This window comes from Corvus hawaiiensis, chromosome 22, assembly GCF_020740725.1.
Source record: "Corvus hawaiiensis isolate bCorHaw1 chromosome 22, bCorHaw1.pri.cur, whole genome shotgun sequence".
Classification (NCBI taxonomy): domain Eukaryota; kingdom Metazoa; phylum Chordata; class Aves; order Passeriformes; family Corvidae; genus Corvus; species Corvus hawaiiensis.
In genome coordinates this window covers 7107234-7120728 of record NC_063234.1, presented here as the reverse complement: position 1 = coordinate 7120728, position 13495 = coordinate 7107234, and the positions used below count along the sequence as shown (strand labels likewise).

Sequence of the window (13495 nt, the reverse complement as noted above, 5' to 3'; positions counted from 1 at the left end):
TCTAACAGGAATGGGGCCTCCAACACCCACCAACCCCAGCCTGGAGACAGGGGAAGTCTTGGAGATGGGAAAGTGCCCAAGCCCTGGCAGCAAACCTGCAGCAGGTGGGGAAAGGAAGCCTGGCAGCCTGAGCCTTTCCCATCCCGGTCAGCAGAGCCGGAGACCGGATGCGGATCCGTCTGGAGAGGGGCAGGCAGAGCCTGGAACACACCTGAGATCCTCAAGCCAAACTCATCTCCAGTGGAAAAATGTTTTTAATTTCCTAGTAACGAACCCCTCTGCTTAAAATCCCCTCAGCGCCACCTGCTTCCCCCAGTCACAGCAGGGACACGGTGCCGAGGCGTGCAGCTGCTTCCTGCGAGGATTTGGATGGCATCTGCCTCGGATTCCTGAGGAGCAGTGCAGACTCAGGCAGGAATCAGCTCTCTCTCGCCTGGGGGCGGCTGCTCCAAACGCTTTGATCCAGTGCCACGCCAGTGCCACGCCAGTGCCACGCTTTTCTCCGGAGGGGCTGCAAACTGCAGCTGCAGCTCCGCCAGCTCCATCCTCTGGGAATCCCAGTGCCACGGATGTGCTGTGACAGCGGGTTTTGTGCTGGCTGAGCAGCTCTGTCCTAATTTGCTCCTTTGCCCACTGCCTGGCCCTTGCTGTCCGTGCTGTGTGAGCAGTGCGGGCAGGGCAGCGAGGGCTCTCCCAGGGCAGAGCTGGAGGAATCCTGTCCGTGAGCGCAGCCGGCTGGGACGGCCTCACCCCCAGCCTCATCCTCCTCTTTCCCGGTGTTTTCCTCTCCCCGAGCCTCGCTGCCGGCTGCCTGCTGGGATTTCTTGGCTTGAGGGGAAAAAAGACTTCCACTGCCCTTCTCTTCTGGCTGGCATTCCTTGGTTTTAATGCCCACGGCTTTTAGGATCGTGTCCATCTGCTTCATGTAGTCCAGGTGCCCATTTACCTGCAGGGAACAGAATCCTGTGAGTGGGGAACCCACAGGGATCCAGCTCAGCCAAGTCCTTCATCCCAACAGCTACCACTGCTGAGAGACTTGGGTTTGGCTCTGACAGATGGAAAGAATGAGGTCGGAAAAAATCACAGAATCGTGGAATCGTTAAGGTTGGAAAAGATGTTTATGATCATCAAGTCCATCATGCTGAGACCACCGCTAACCCATGTCCCCAAGTGCCACATTCACATGTTTTTTGAGCACTTCCAGGGGTGGTGATTCCACCAGGATAAGTGCAGGTGTCCACTGACCAGCCTGAAGTGGCTGCAGCGTTTGGGGCACACACTGGTGCTGGATGACTTTTCCTCTGAGATACTTATAAGCCTGGACCTGGCTGAGTTCCACCCCCCAAATCCTGGGTGCCAGGAGGGTCAGAGGAGGAGCTCTGCCCTGGGGGGGGGACACCCAGGAAGGAGGGGAGCTCTCTTAGTTCAGCTGCCTGCTCTTGCTAAAGGTGCCGTCCAGGTGCCTCAGCTGCCTTGTAAAAGCCAGGATTATCTTATTTAAATTAGGATGCAGTCATTAAACCTCACACAGCCACCAAGCCGAGGTTCTTGGCTGGAAGCTGCACTGATCCATCCTGCCCTGTATAAAACTGGGAGCCCAGGAGTTACGGGTTTATAAACGAAATAAAGGTCAACAGTAAGTGTAAAAACGCAGACAGGTTTATCATAAGATGAATTCCATGATAAGATAACCCCTTCTGAGATGGATGTTGGAAAGTTCCCTTCCAATCAGGGCACAGGAGGAGAGGAAATCTCCTTTGCAGGTGATTGTTCTTGATGCTAAAGGCCATGTGGCTGAAACTCCTTCCCCATTCCAGGTATCCCGAGCGCTTGATGTACCAACAGCATCCCCAGATATTTTGCATTTCTGGTAAATCCAATTTTTAGCAGTTTAAATCTTCCTGACCGAGCCAGAGAGCTGTCTTGGCCTTTTATTTTCCCAAGCCTTGCTAGTAATTAGGGGATTTCCGCAGCAGAGAATACCCATAACCTCAGTCCCAGGTTTCCTGCTTCCCAGACACAGGGGTGACTCCTCCAGGAAGGGATGATGATGGTGAGAGCACTTCACAGAGCTCTGTAAAGACACCAGCCTTGGACCCTCTGCTCATCTCCTGCTCGCTCCTGCCTGGTGCCAGAGCAATCCTTCAGCTGCCCCATCCCTGGCAGTGTCCAAGGCCAGGTTGGATGGGGCTTGGAGCAACCTAGAACAGTGGAAAGTGTCCCTGCCCAGGGCAGGGGGTGGCACTGGATGGGCTTTAAGGTCCCTCCCAGCCCAAACCACTGCGGGATTCATGGCTGTGCCAGCACCAGCGTTCCCAGCACACCTCTCCCAAAGCTAAAGACAACCTTTTCACCACAAATCCAACCCCCCGAGCTGTTTGTGTGAAGCTTTGGAGGGGGACATTTGGCTGTACTGAGGGTTTGGAGCAAACTGAAGGATTTACTCAGCACATCAGGAATACAAAGATATGACTTGAATCCGTCCAGATGGCTCAACGGGCTCTGGATGTTTTGAAGAGATTAGTTAATTAAAATAACTACAAAAGGACTGGGAGCTGTGGACATTGTCCTCTGGAAAAGTACAACCCTTTCACTGCTCAGTCAGGGGGGCTGGAGGAAGGAATGAGCACGGCCTTGGGCAGGGTGGGGAGAGACAGGAAGGTACTGGAGTTACTGGGAGGAGGGGCTGAAGGCTCTTGGTTTGCTGCATTCAGAACCTCTCCAGTCACATCATCTGCCTGCCCTGGCTGGGGAATTCTCAGCCTGTTGTTACTGAGTCATTAGTCAGAGAGAACTAATTTCCTTTGCCACCCTAAGGACTGATTTTCATTACTCTTCAGCATCCAGCAGCTTCCACTAAAACAACAGGGAATTCCTCTTCCCTGAGCACCACGATCCCTGAGAGATGCTGGGTATGAGCCATTCTGAGGAGCTCATGCGGCTGAAAGAGAAGCTGGGACCTCAGGAGAGTCTGTCCCTACTGCAGCTCTGCAGCTCTGAATCTCTTCCATCGAAACTCCCTCCTGTCCAGGAGAGGATTCCATGAAGCTGGACCAGTGCAATCCCTGAGAAGTGTAAGAGGAGGGACGACTCTTCTCTGCTGCACTGAGCCACCAGGAAAAGAGCAGCAAACAAACTTCCTTGCCAGTTTAAAGGCATCCTGGTGGGAAAATCCAGCAATTCCAGCTCCCTATAGCCTGCTTTCGTCTTCAGTCTGAAAGGCTGAATTCCTCTGCTGGGTAGGTGATGGGAGGGGGACATCTACAACATAGCCAATAAAAACTTTAAAGGGAAATAAAGAACTAATTTAATACTTGTCAGAACAAAGTGCAAGGGAGATTTCAGGACAAAAGGAAGAGTGTCCTCGGCACCAGAGCAAACACATTTCTGCTTGCTGTAAGGAAAGCAGTGGGGTGGGTTTATTGGGATTGTTTAGGTGACTTCTCCCAGCCATATTTGAGTTTATGGTTGCTTTGACTCACTGGAACCACGAGCCAGCTGCCTCTGGCACTGCTGCTGCCCAGGACTCCAATGCTGCACCAGGGGATCTCTGGAAGACAAACTGATGGCTTTGCCCAGGGGGATCTATCACCCAGTCAGCTCAGCACGTTTGGAAAGGTTTTCAAGTCCAAATCCACCCAAAAGTATCAAAAATGTCACTGAGCACAATCAGTTGTGAGGATTAAACTGCCAGGGAAGTGTTTCTGTTGGATACAGAAGATTAAGAGTCCCGGCTTCTCTCTGGTTTGACCCACAGGAGCACAGCGTGTCACGGAGGGGGTGCTGCCCAGGGGAGGGCAGAGGAAGGGCCGGGAGAAGGGAGACATTCCACACAATCCTGTCTCTGCCACAGACTCGGGCACAGACACGACTCCGTCACAACACCGATGTCACAACACTGCCGCTACAACACGGACGTCACAGGGACAGGCTCGACACCGCCAGATAACACTTCAGTGCTCACTCCAGAGCCAAAAACCTTCAGATCCTGTCCAGTGTCCTTCAATAAAAGCTCCTCCACCCATCCCGAGCAGCCAACACAGGAGTGCTCATGGCTCCAAATGCTCTGCAGGGCTGCGGAGCTGCCAGAGCTCAGCTGAGCGTCCCTCCCCCCTCTGCTCCCTGCGGGCAGGTGGAGGACACGGCAGCTCAGCTGTGCCTTCCTCCTGCTCCCCCTCACCAAACACCCTACGGATTCACAGGGAACCACTGTGGAGGCAAGCAGTGTGGTGGAGAATGCACAGGTCACTCATACACCTGAGAATTCCACTGTGTTCTGAGCCCATCACGCCCAAAGAGCAACTTCATTCCGCAGCAAAAGATCCCCTCAAGTTCAAACATGTCTGCAGAGGTCGGTTACTTCAGCAGGAGCAGCAACAACCTTGGAGGGGATTCTTTAGGATTCCCTTTTGGCAAATACTGTCTGTTTTCATAGAAGATGGTATTTTATGGGGGGTGAAGGAGTTCCTGGAGCGAGCTGCAGTTCTGGAGCTCAGTGGATAATCACAGCTCACCTTCAGGAGCCCTCACCTGCCCTGGGTGTCACACACAGAGTGAAACCCAACTGCAGAGCCAGCTCAGCCCCTCTGGGTATCGGTATTGTTTACTCTCCCTTTCCCAAAGCTGCAGTGAATGTGTTGTCCAGGAAAAGCACTGGAGTCCAGCCCTGCTCTGAGCTGAACTGCCAGTTCCGGGAGCTGTGGGTGCAGATGGGAAGAAGCTCAAATGTCACTGCTGCTTTCCAAAAAACTCTTCCATTCTGGGTGCTGCCTCTGAACCCACACAGCCCAAATGGTGGCACAGGCTGATGGATTGCAGGGCTCCCAAGCTCTGCCAGGTTATCCCTCAAAATCCAGTCAGCTCTGCCAAGCTGGCAGGCTCCTCTGGTCACAGATATTCCCACATGTCAGTGTAAGCCTTAATTCCGAGTCTGGATACATCCTGCCTGACAGAGGGCACCCACAGAATCCCAGGATGGTTTGGGTTGGAAAGGACCTTAAAGTCCATCCCATTCCACCCCGCCATGGCAGGGGCACCTTCCACTGTCCCAGGGTGCTCCAAGCCCCGTCCAGCCTGGCCTTGGACACTGCCAGGGATCCAGGGGCAGCCCCAGCTGCTCTGGGCACCCTGTGCCAGGGCCTCCCCACCCTCACAGGAAACAATTTCTTGCCAATATCCCATCCAGCCCTGCCCTCTGGCACTGGGAAGCCATTCCCTGTGTTCTGTCCCTCCAGGCCCTTGTACCTAGTCCCTCTCCAGCTCTCTTGGAGCCCCTTTAAGCCTTGGAAGGGGCTCTGAGCTCTCCCTGGAGCCTTCTCTCCTCCAGGATGAACAATCCCAACTCTCAGCCTGGCAGAAAATGTCCTGGCTGTTTCCCACAGTTTTCCGACAGCTCATGGCAAAGCCGTGATGCTGCCTGGGCAGAGGAGCTGGAAAATCCAGAGGCAGAGCAGATTCCAGAGCAGGAACCCAAAAACATTCAACAGACCTTGACACAGGCTGTGGCTGAATGCAGCTAGAATAGGAATAAAATTCTTCTGTTTGGATTGTCAGGAAACAATGTCTTCTCAAAGTGAGGACAGTGAATACATCCACTAATTCAGAAGCTGCAATTTAAACGGATGTATTAAGAAATGGATTCAATTCACCAATTGAATTTGGCACCTGCAGCAATGGTGCACCCTGGGCACCAGCAGTCCTGGAGAAACCAATAAAAATATATTTGAGGAAGAACTGATAGAGCTGAATTTATTTTGGAAATCCTGACAATGCCATTTGCATTATTCCTCTTTAATGTTTCTATTTCTGCTCTGACAACTGAGGGAATAAAGACTGATTCTGCTGAGGCTCAGAGGCTTTGCTTTGACATTGTCCCTTCGCACAATCACAGTCCTTGTGGACAGAATAAGGCACTCAATTCTTATTTTTCTTCTCTTTTTAAAACTCACTTGACTGGTAAAAGTTCTCCTTTCATTGCAGTGATATTTTTTGAGCCAGACTATAATTTTTTCCTGCGATCATCTTTCAGCCACAACAGATTGATCCTCATTGTCACCTCTGGGGTGGTAATTGAGGGGTGTTCCCCTCAGACACCCTCAGGCAATTCCACACCAAGGCAAGAGCTTTTTCCAAGAGTTTTTTCCATCAAACTTTGGTATGTTTTGTGATCAGTGTTGAAAATTCTGAGTAATCACTGGCTTCTGCTGGATTCATCCACTGCTGAAAATCCCTGCCAGCTTTACTCTCAATTTACCTCCAGCAGTTCCAAGAGAATGACAGAGAGGAGTAAAATACAGAATATAACAAGGAAACACAGGAAGCAAATAGAGGAATCAAGTTCTGGAGGTCTAAGGGACAAGATGGAGAGCAGCTGTACATCAGTGACAACAGGCAGCACAGAATTAGGAATTAATATTCTGAATTAATAAAAGAGTCCTTGAAAGAGTTTCAAGGGAAATATGCCTTCACAAACGTCCCTCTGTTCCCAGGTAAAGCCCTCCAAGCCATCCCACTGAAGGAAACAGCTCTTCCATTAATTTTTCAACTGTTTGTGGAGCTGCTGTTGAGTATTTTTTGTTGATGCTCTCCCCAATGACCACCACTCGTTTATAAGGTGGCTATAATTAAATACTCAGTTTTTTAGTGCTAATCCAAGTAGAAATTATTTAAATTTGATGGTTTAAAGAGTGTTTTAAAAGACCCAGCATAAACTGTGCGTATAATTATCACTGAGGAATAATTTGAACATAATGTCTTGAACCATGGAGGACAAGAGATCCCAAAAATAAAGACTGGATTGATCCATGGAATTGGAATGATCCTAGAAAGGGCTTAGGGGACCCAGGTGTCTGACACCAGGAACCACAGCAGGCCACTCGTGACCCAAAATACTGGACATACTCATCACACCAGGATTATGGAAAATTTCTCAGGATTCCACATGAGAACATTGAGATGAGGTTCAGTGTCCATAACCAGAAGGATGTAACAGGACCAGCCTGAAGCAGAGGGTGACTCCTGTAACACCCAAAGGGATTGTCACCCTTCCTCTCCTGATCTTGCTCCAGGAATACACAAGATTTGGCAGCTCAAACATTACCATCTCTGCTGTTTTCAAACCAGGTTCTCAGCCCAACCTCACAAAACAAGGTCACCTGAGGTTAACTAAAAGAGTTTTTGCTGCTTTTGGGGACAACAACCTGTTCTGACTCATCCCTCATGAGCTGATGGCAATAATGTGTCTGGACAGAAGTCTTGGGCATTTGGGAAATTCCAAGAGCTGTGGAGTAGTGCAACATCTCTCCTCAGCAATGTGATATCCTACAAATCCACCACACTGGGATTTGCAGCAGGTTTAAGCCCTTCCCGTCCCCCAGTGTCACCGGGGCAGCGACACCTTCGTAGTATTTCAGTGACATTCAGCTCCTATCAATAATTCAGCTGCTCTCATTGCAGCATCTCAAACACATGACATGCCCAAGGTGTCAGCAAAGTCAGCCTTCCCCTTGATTAACACTTTTAATTGGCTGTTGCGCTGGGATTTTGTTTCCATGTTAGCTGAGGAGGTCAGAAAGGGAGCTCAAAGGGAGCAGAAAAATGATACAGAATCAGCGTTCGTTTTCCAGCAGAAGACAGGAAATTAAAAGCTGAATTTTCTATCCTTAACTCACCTGCCTGGGCTCTGTGTGGGTATTCCTGCAGAACTCAGCTGAACAGTACTTTGGGAAAACTTGCCCTGCTTTGCTCCAGGAAGGGCTGGGACGGGGAAAGCTGCCTGCAAAGCCAACAGCTACAGACCCGCTCACTGCAAACCAGGAAAGGACAGGGGGTGCAGCGCCTGCACCTGCAGGAACTGCTCCATTTCCACATGCAAAGTGCTCTGAGGGGGAAGAGAAAATCTATTGAAGGTGATTTGTGATGCCAGTTGTTCCACAGGAGAAAGACGTGATGGCATCACAACTTTGCCCATTCTGCAAAGGAATAGTGAATTTCCTCTGCTGGACTGCGTTTGATGGAAATAGGAACCACCCGGGAGTCCCTCAAACATGGCACTTGGTCCCCTCAGCTCTTCTGAAGGAGAAGCTGCAGTCCCAGGAATTCAGCCCTGCCCAGGGTAGCTGGGGGTTGTGGACACCGTACACACTCCAGCAGGTAACGTGGGAATCCCCTGTGGAAGGATGCACATGTGTTCCAGGCACCACAGGGAAACAGGAAAATCCCTCCTGTAAATCTGCAGGAAGTTGTGGCACTCTCCTGGTTCCCAGAGCAGGGCATGTGGGAATTTGGGCACCAGCCTTGTGAAATGTGAGTCCTGTAAAATGGTTCTCTCTCTGCCTTTAGAAGCAGCTGAGCATCCCCAGGCTCCCACAAAGCACATCCAGCTCGAGCAATCCGTGTGTGCTGGAGCGAGGAGGGACATTGGCCTTTGAGGTTTGTCAGCCACAGAGCAAAAACAAACTGCAAGTTATTAACGGCCTCATTTGCACTTTCTGTTTGGAGAAGCTTTTTCACTTTCTTCCTCTGTTCTAACACAGTGACACTGCCACCACCCTCTGCTTGTGTCCCAAAGGGAAAAACATACTGAATATGTATTTAACGTGGGATTCTTGGAGCTCCCAAATCAACAGCAAGAAGGAGCACAGAAGATGAAGCCACTGATGATTCCAGGGGTGTGGAAGCCATCCCTGTAACCTCCCAGCCTCACAGACAGATGGAATTGTTTCTACAAAGCCCTGCATGTCCCCCTGATGGGAGAGGGGCTCTCCCAGCTCCTCCAGGCTGCTGCCTGAAGCCGAGTTCTGCTCCAAGCTCTTGTTCCTCTGATCCTGCCCTTGGGGAGGTGACGCTGCTCACTGGGAACAAGAGAAACAACGGAGTAATGACACACCGGCAACCTTTTTTTGCCTTTCCAACTCCCCAGGGCTCTTAATGAATCTGCATTTTGTAACCACAATTAATTCTTTGCTGCAAGTCTTTGGAATACAGTGGGGAAAAAACACAATTTAATGTGTTTGGAGGAAAAAAGCCTGACTCACAGAAGTGCCAAGTCAGTTGGATTTCACAAAATTCAGACTTTCCATCTGCTTATGGTATTGATGTACCTGGCTGCCTTGAATCTGTCTCCCCTCATAATGGGAATTTTGGTCCCTTTTCTGAGAGCTGACAGGAGGGGGGATCCAGGTGGGGGTTGGTCTCCTCTCCCAGTGACAAGTGAGAGGACAAGAGGAAATAGCCTCAGTCTGTGCCAGAGGACATTTAGATTGGATATTAGGGAAAATTTCTCCATGGAAAGGGCTGTTCAGCCCTGGCACAGGGCAAGGATGGAATTTCCATCCTTGGAGGGATTTAAAAGCCGTGTGGATGTGGCACTTGGGGGCATGGGTTAGTGGTGGCCTTGGCAGTGCTGGGGGAATGACTGGCCTCAGTGGTCTCTTGAGAGCTTTCCCCCCTCACCAGTTCCATGATTCTATGATCCATCCCTGCTCTCCACCAGACTTCCAGCCACGCATTCCCACTGCCTCTAAAGCTGCAAGTTCACCCCTGATTTCTGCTGCTGTGAAACTGCCCATTCCTGACTTGTTGCTGACTCCTGAGCCTCCCTGAAGGTGCTCCTTGAGCAATTGTGCAATATTCAAATGTTAATTCAGATTGCACTGAACAAACTCCCCTGGGAACAAACAGCAATCAGGATAATCCCCTGCAGCTCCACGACTTCCTTGGTCTCTAACAGGTGCTGTCAAATAAATCCACGGAATAAATCAGCCCCATTGTAACCATGAGGAAGGATTTTATAACTGTGTTTGCTGAGTGGGAGGACATTTTTCTCTCTGCTTTTTTACTGACAGTCAGATAAAAACCACACTAATCAAGAGAGACATGAGATGGAGGCCTCAGAGGTGAATTCCTGTTTATACTGAGGGCTCCTAATCCTCCACTCATTTGAGGATTCTGGAGCTACCACAGCAGAGAGAACCAAACTGTCTGGATCCAGTCCAGTTTTCATTATGGATGGACTGGCAGATGCCAAAAATACTGATGCTGCCCTTGTAATATTTTCCTGCCAAGCACTTTTGCATCAGCTACCCTTTATTCTTCTATCACAGCTTGTCCTTCTCCTGGCAGGACACTCACAGGGACCTCCAACAAGGGCATGTGCAGGGATGCAGCTGGTCTCCATAAACACCTGTATCTCTACATACCTCTAAATATCAATGTGTATTTTTCTGTTATGCTACTGCACTGTACTTGCAGCAAAATCCATCTTTGCTTTCTTGCCACTTTAAAAAATATTGCCCCTGGATATTTCCTTTGCCATCCTTGCTCCTTTTACTTCTAAGATGTTCCCCAGAATGCACTGTATTTCCTCCCATGGTCTGGAAAATGGATCAAGGCAATGACACCTACTTAATATACATTTTTCCCCCCCAAAGCTTTGCAGTGAGATGAAGGAAGTGTCAATTCCTTCTGAAGGAGAGCAGCACTGGGACTGACTGCTGGCACCAGGCAGCCGGGATGCAGACACACAGCTCTGGGAGATGAGCAGAGAGCAGCTCTGCAGACATTACTCACTCAGCTGAAATGGAAATCCTGCTCCTCTGAGGGGAATGGAGAAGCTGCTGTGATCCAGGCAGGGTAAAGTGTGCAGGGCTCTGGGGGGTTTCATGCTTCAGGAAGCAGAGGGTCATTAAAAGGAGGGTCTCTGAAGAGAACCCAGAAAGACAGGGGTGACATGGACTGACTGACAGGAAATGTCACCCCAGTGCCACCACCTGGCATCTTGGGCCATTTTCATGCCAGCAACAGATGTCAGAGAGCAAATGAGTACTGGCAGCTCTGGGGACGGTGAGAAAATGGATGTGGGAGTGTGTGGAAATGCTGACAGCCCAGAGAGATGCAAAGATGCATGGACCATGTTTAAAAGCCTCCACTAAACCCCCTCCTCCTGGGAAGCCCCTGTTTTGTTCCTCTAAGTGTCTGTTCTCTCCGCTCAGCACCAAGTCCTGCGTGTGTTGCCAAGGGCTGTGCAGAGCTCAGTTATCATGAATGAAATGAGCTGAGAACAGTTGGGTATTTATAGGCTCAGCAAGCTGGTGCTCCAAAAAATCTGAAAGCTCTTCAAAGTGCCTTTAGCTCCAGAGCAACACTGACAGTCCCTGCCAGGTTGTGGGGACATTTGGGAAGAAGAGTCACGGCAGGAACACTGACCATGGAAATATCCTGAGCTTTGTGCTGAGCATCTTCCAGTTTGCAGAGAGTAAACAATGAATTAAAACATTAAGATATGGAAAAAACATGATGGCACGTCCAAGATTGCCCTGGATATAGATACACAAATAAGTTCTGCTTTTTCTTCTGTGGAAGAGACAGCAACCCGGTGATGAGTTTAAGATAATTGAGTTGAACATTGCTTAGATGTATTGCCAGATGTTCCAACAGTGGCTTATCACTAATGACACCAGATAGCTTTGAGGAAGCTGAATGTTTCCCAGATATACCAGTGATACTCTCTCCCTGTTTCCTGGAGACACACACTCCAAAAAGGCAGCAAGACCTGGCAAACCAATTGCTGCTATCACAGAGCTTCTGTAATTCCAAACCAGTTCCGGCTCCTGCAGCCCCAGGGACCAAGGTACAAGGACCAGGAGCCTGTCCCTGGATGAACCTGAGCAGTGTGGAAGGCTCCACCAAGATAAGATAGTGGCTTGCACCTGCTGTGCAGGCGCGTGTTTGAGATCCACGTTTTCCAGCTGCTGATCCCACCTCCCCCGGATCCACACTCACAGGGGCTGGGACCAGGCTTTTTCCAGCCCACACCATTCTATGACTCTGTGACAGCAAGGCCCTTCTTGAGGAGTACAGCATTTTCTATCTCCAGTATGAGATATGTTGGAACCAAAACCCCCAAACATATCCAACAGGAGAGGTAGATTCTCATTGTTTTGCTCAATGCTGAGTGCTAGCTGGGCCAACAAAACCCAGAGGGAAGTGTGGGTAAGAGTTCCCTCAAAGACAGGAAAGAGGGACAGTGTACCTGGAGGGGCTCTCTTCAGTCCCCAGCTTCCCCTGCACGGTGAGTGTGGTGTTACAGTGCTGCAGGCAAAGGATGATGGAGAAAAAATGAGAATATGAGAACTTACCACAGAGGAAAGGTCCATGTTCACCATCCTCCTGTCATCCAGGTCGACTGGCTGGAGGCCTGCAACATTGAGCTGGACAGAGGAAGTTCTGTAAACAAAGCTCAGCAGCCAGTCCCCCCTAGAAGCAGAGAAGAGTGGGAATAAATCCTGTTGCCCAGCCAATGCAATGTGGAATCAAAGAATTCCATTCCAGAAGAGTTTGGGTTAGAAGGGACCTTAAAGCTCATCCTGTTCCACCCACTGCCATGGGCAGGGGCACCTTCCACTAGACCAGGTTGCACCAAGCCCCATCCAACCTGACCTGAACACTTCCAGTGCATTACTACTCAGACCATGAGGAGAGTGGAAGGGCTGGGAAGCCCAGTGATGTCTGGAGCAAGACCTGCTGCAGGTCTGTGTGATGTAGGAATCACACCAGCAATCACTTGCTGGATTCAGGGCAGGTTCCTGGGACACAGGGGTGTAAGCCTGAACTGAATGCTGATCCATGGGTGTAGTCTCTTTACCTGCAGGGAGTTTAAAAATCTGACCCTTCTGTTTATTTCTATGTTTGCTTAGGGATTGCATATTGACGTATTTCATCTTTTCCATGTACTGATAGGTTCTCCAGCCCATAAAGCTGTAAAGGTGATGAGACCTACAACACTGATGTTGTGACATAAATATTGACTGTGAAGCTCCTGGGAGTGCTCCTGATTTATAGGTACTGTAGAAATACATGGCTTCAGTGACAGAACTAGGAAGAGTTTGCTCCCACTCTAAAGCAGTGCCATAAGTCACTGTGACAGTTTCAGGGTAGACCATGGCATGAGGAGAGAAGGAAACACAAAACTCTTCTGTGCTGAGCAACAGCATAAAATCTGGGCACTGAAATGCCACAGTGCTCTATAGAGCAGACTGAAGTGGGACATGAGTGGGATTTGTGCTCTGTGATGGCAGCAGGTGAAATGCTCCTGCACAGGTGCCCATTCCTGGCTATTCCCAAATAATCCACACTAGGAGTTGTAAGTAAAACCTTTACAACACATCCACGTTGCTCAGGCGTGGGTTCTTTCAAAAGCTGAGCCAGTCCAACTGATTTGGGTGAGGTTTCCCCCTGGGAATTTGTAACCCCTCTGTTAAGTGGGAGGGGACAGCTCCGACAGCTGACGGGGCTCTCACTCGCCCTGTCCCTTTATTCCAAAACCAAAGAAGAACAAGGACTGAAGCTCAACAGCTGGGCTCAAATCTGATCTTACAGGAATTCTATCCAGTGTAATTCATCCAACCTAAATAGAGTTACTCCTGAAGTGACAGAACGAGGCCACCCTTTGTACAAGCGAGAGACCAGAGAAATCATAATCAGGTGAGGCCTTACT

At 49.8% G+C, this 13495-nt stretch overlaps 1 protein-coding gene across 4 annotated transcripts in view; it reads right to left on the bottom strand.

The window, feature by feature from the left end:
* Positions 1 to 236: 236 nt before the first annotated feature.
* The window catches only part of TMCO4 (transmembrane and coiled-coil domains 4), a 43800-nt gene continuing 30541 nt past the window's right edge, over positions 237 to 13495 (bottom strand). For all 4 annotated transcript variants that reach the window (XM_048326671.1, XM_048326673.1, XM_048326675.1 and 1 more), the window contains exons 13-14: positions 12138 to 12255; positions 237 to 946 (exon numbers count right to left, since the gene is read on the bottom strand). In XM_048326671.1, coding sequence (XP_048182628.1) covers positions 614 to 946; positions 12138 to 12255 — 451 coding nt within the window. In that variant the 3' untranslated portion in view covers positions 237 to 613. The remainder of the gene's footprint in view (positions 947 to 12137; positions 12256 to 13495) is intronic.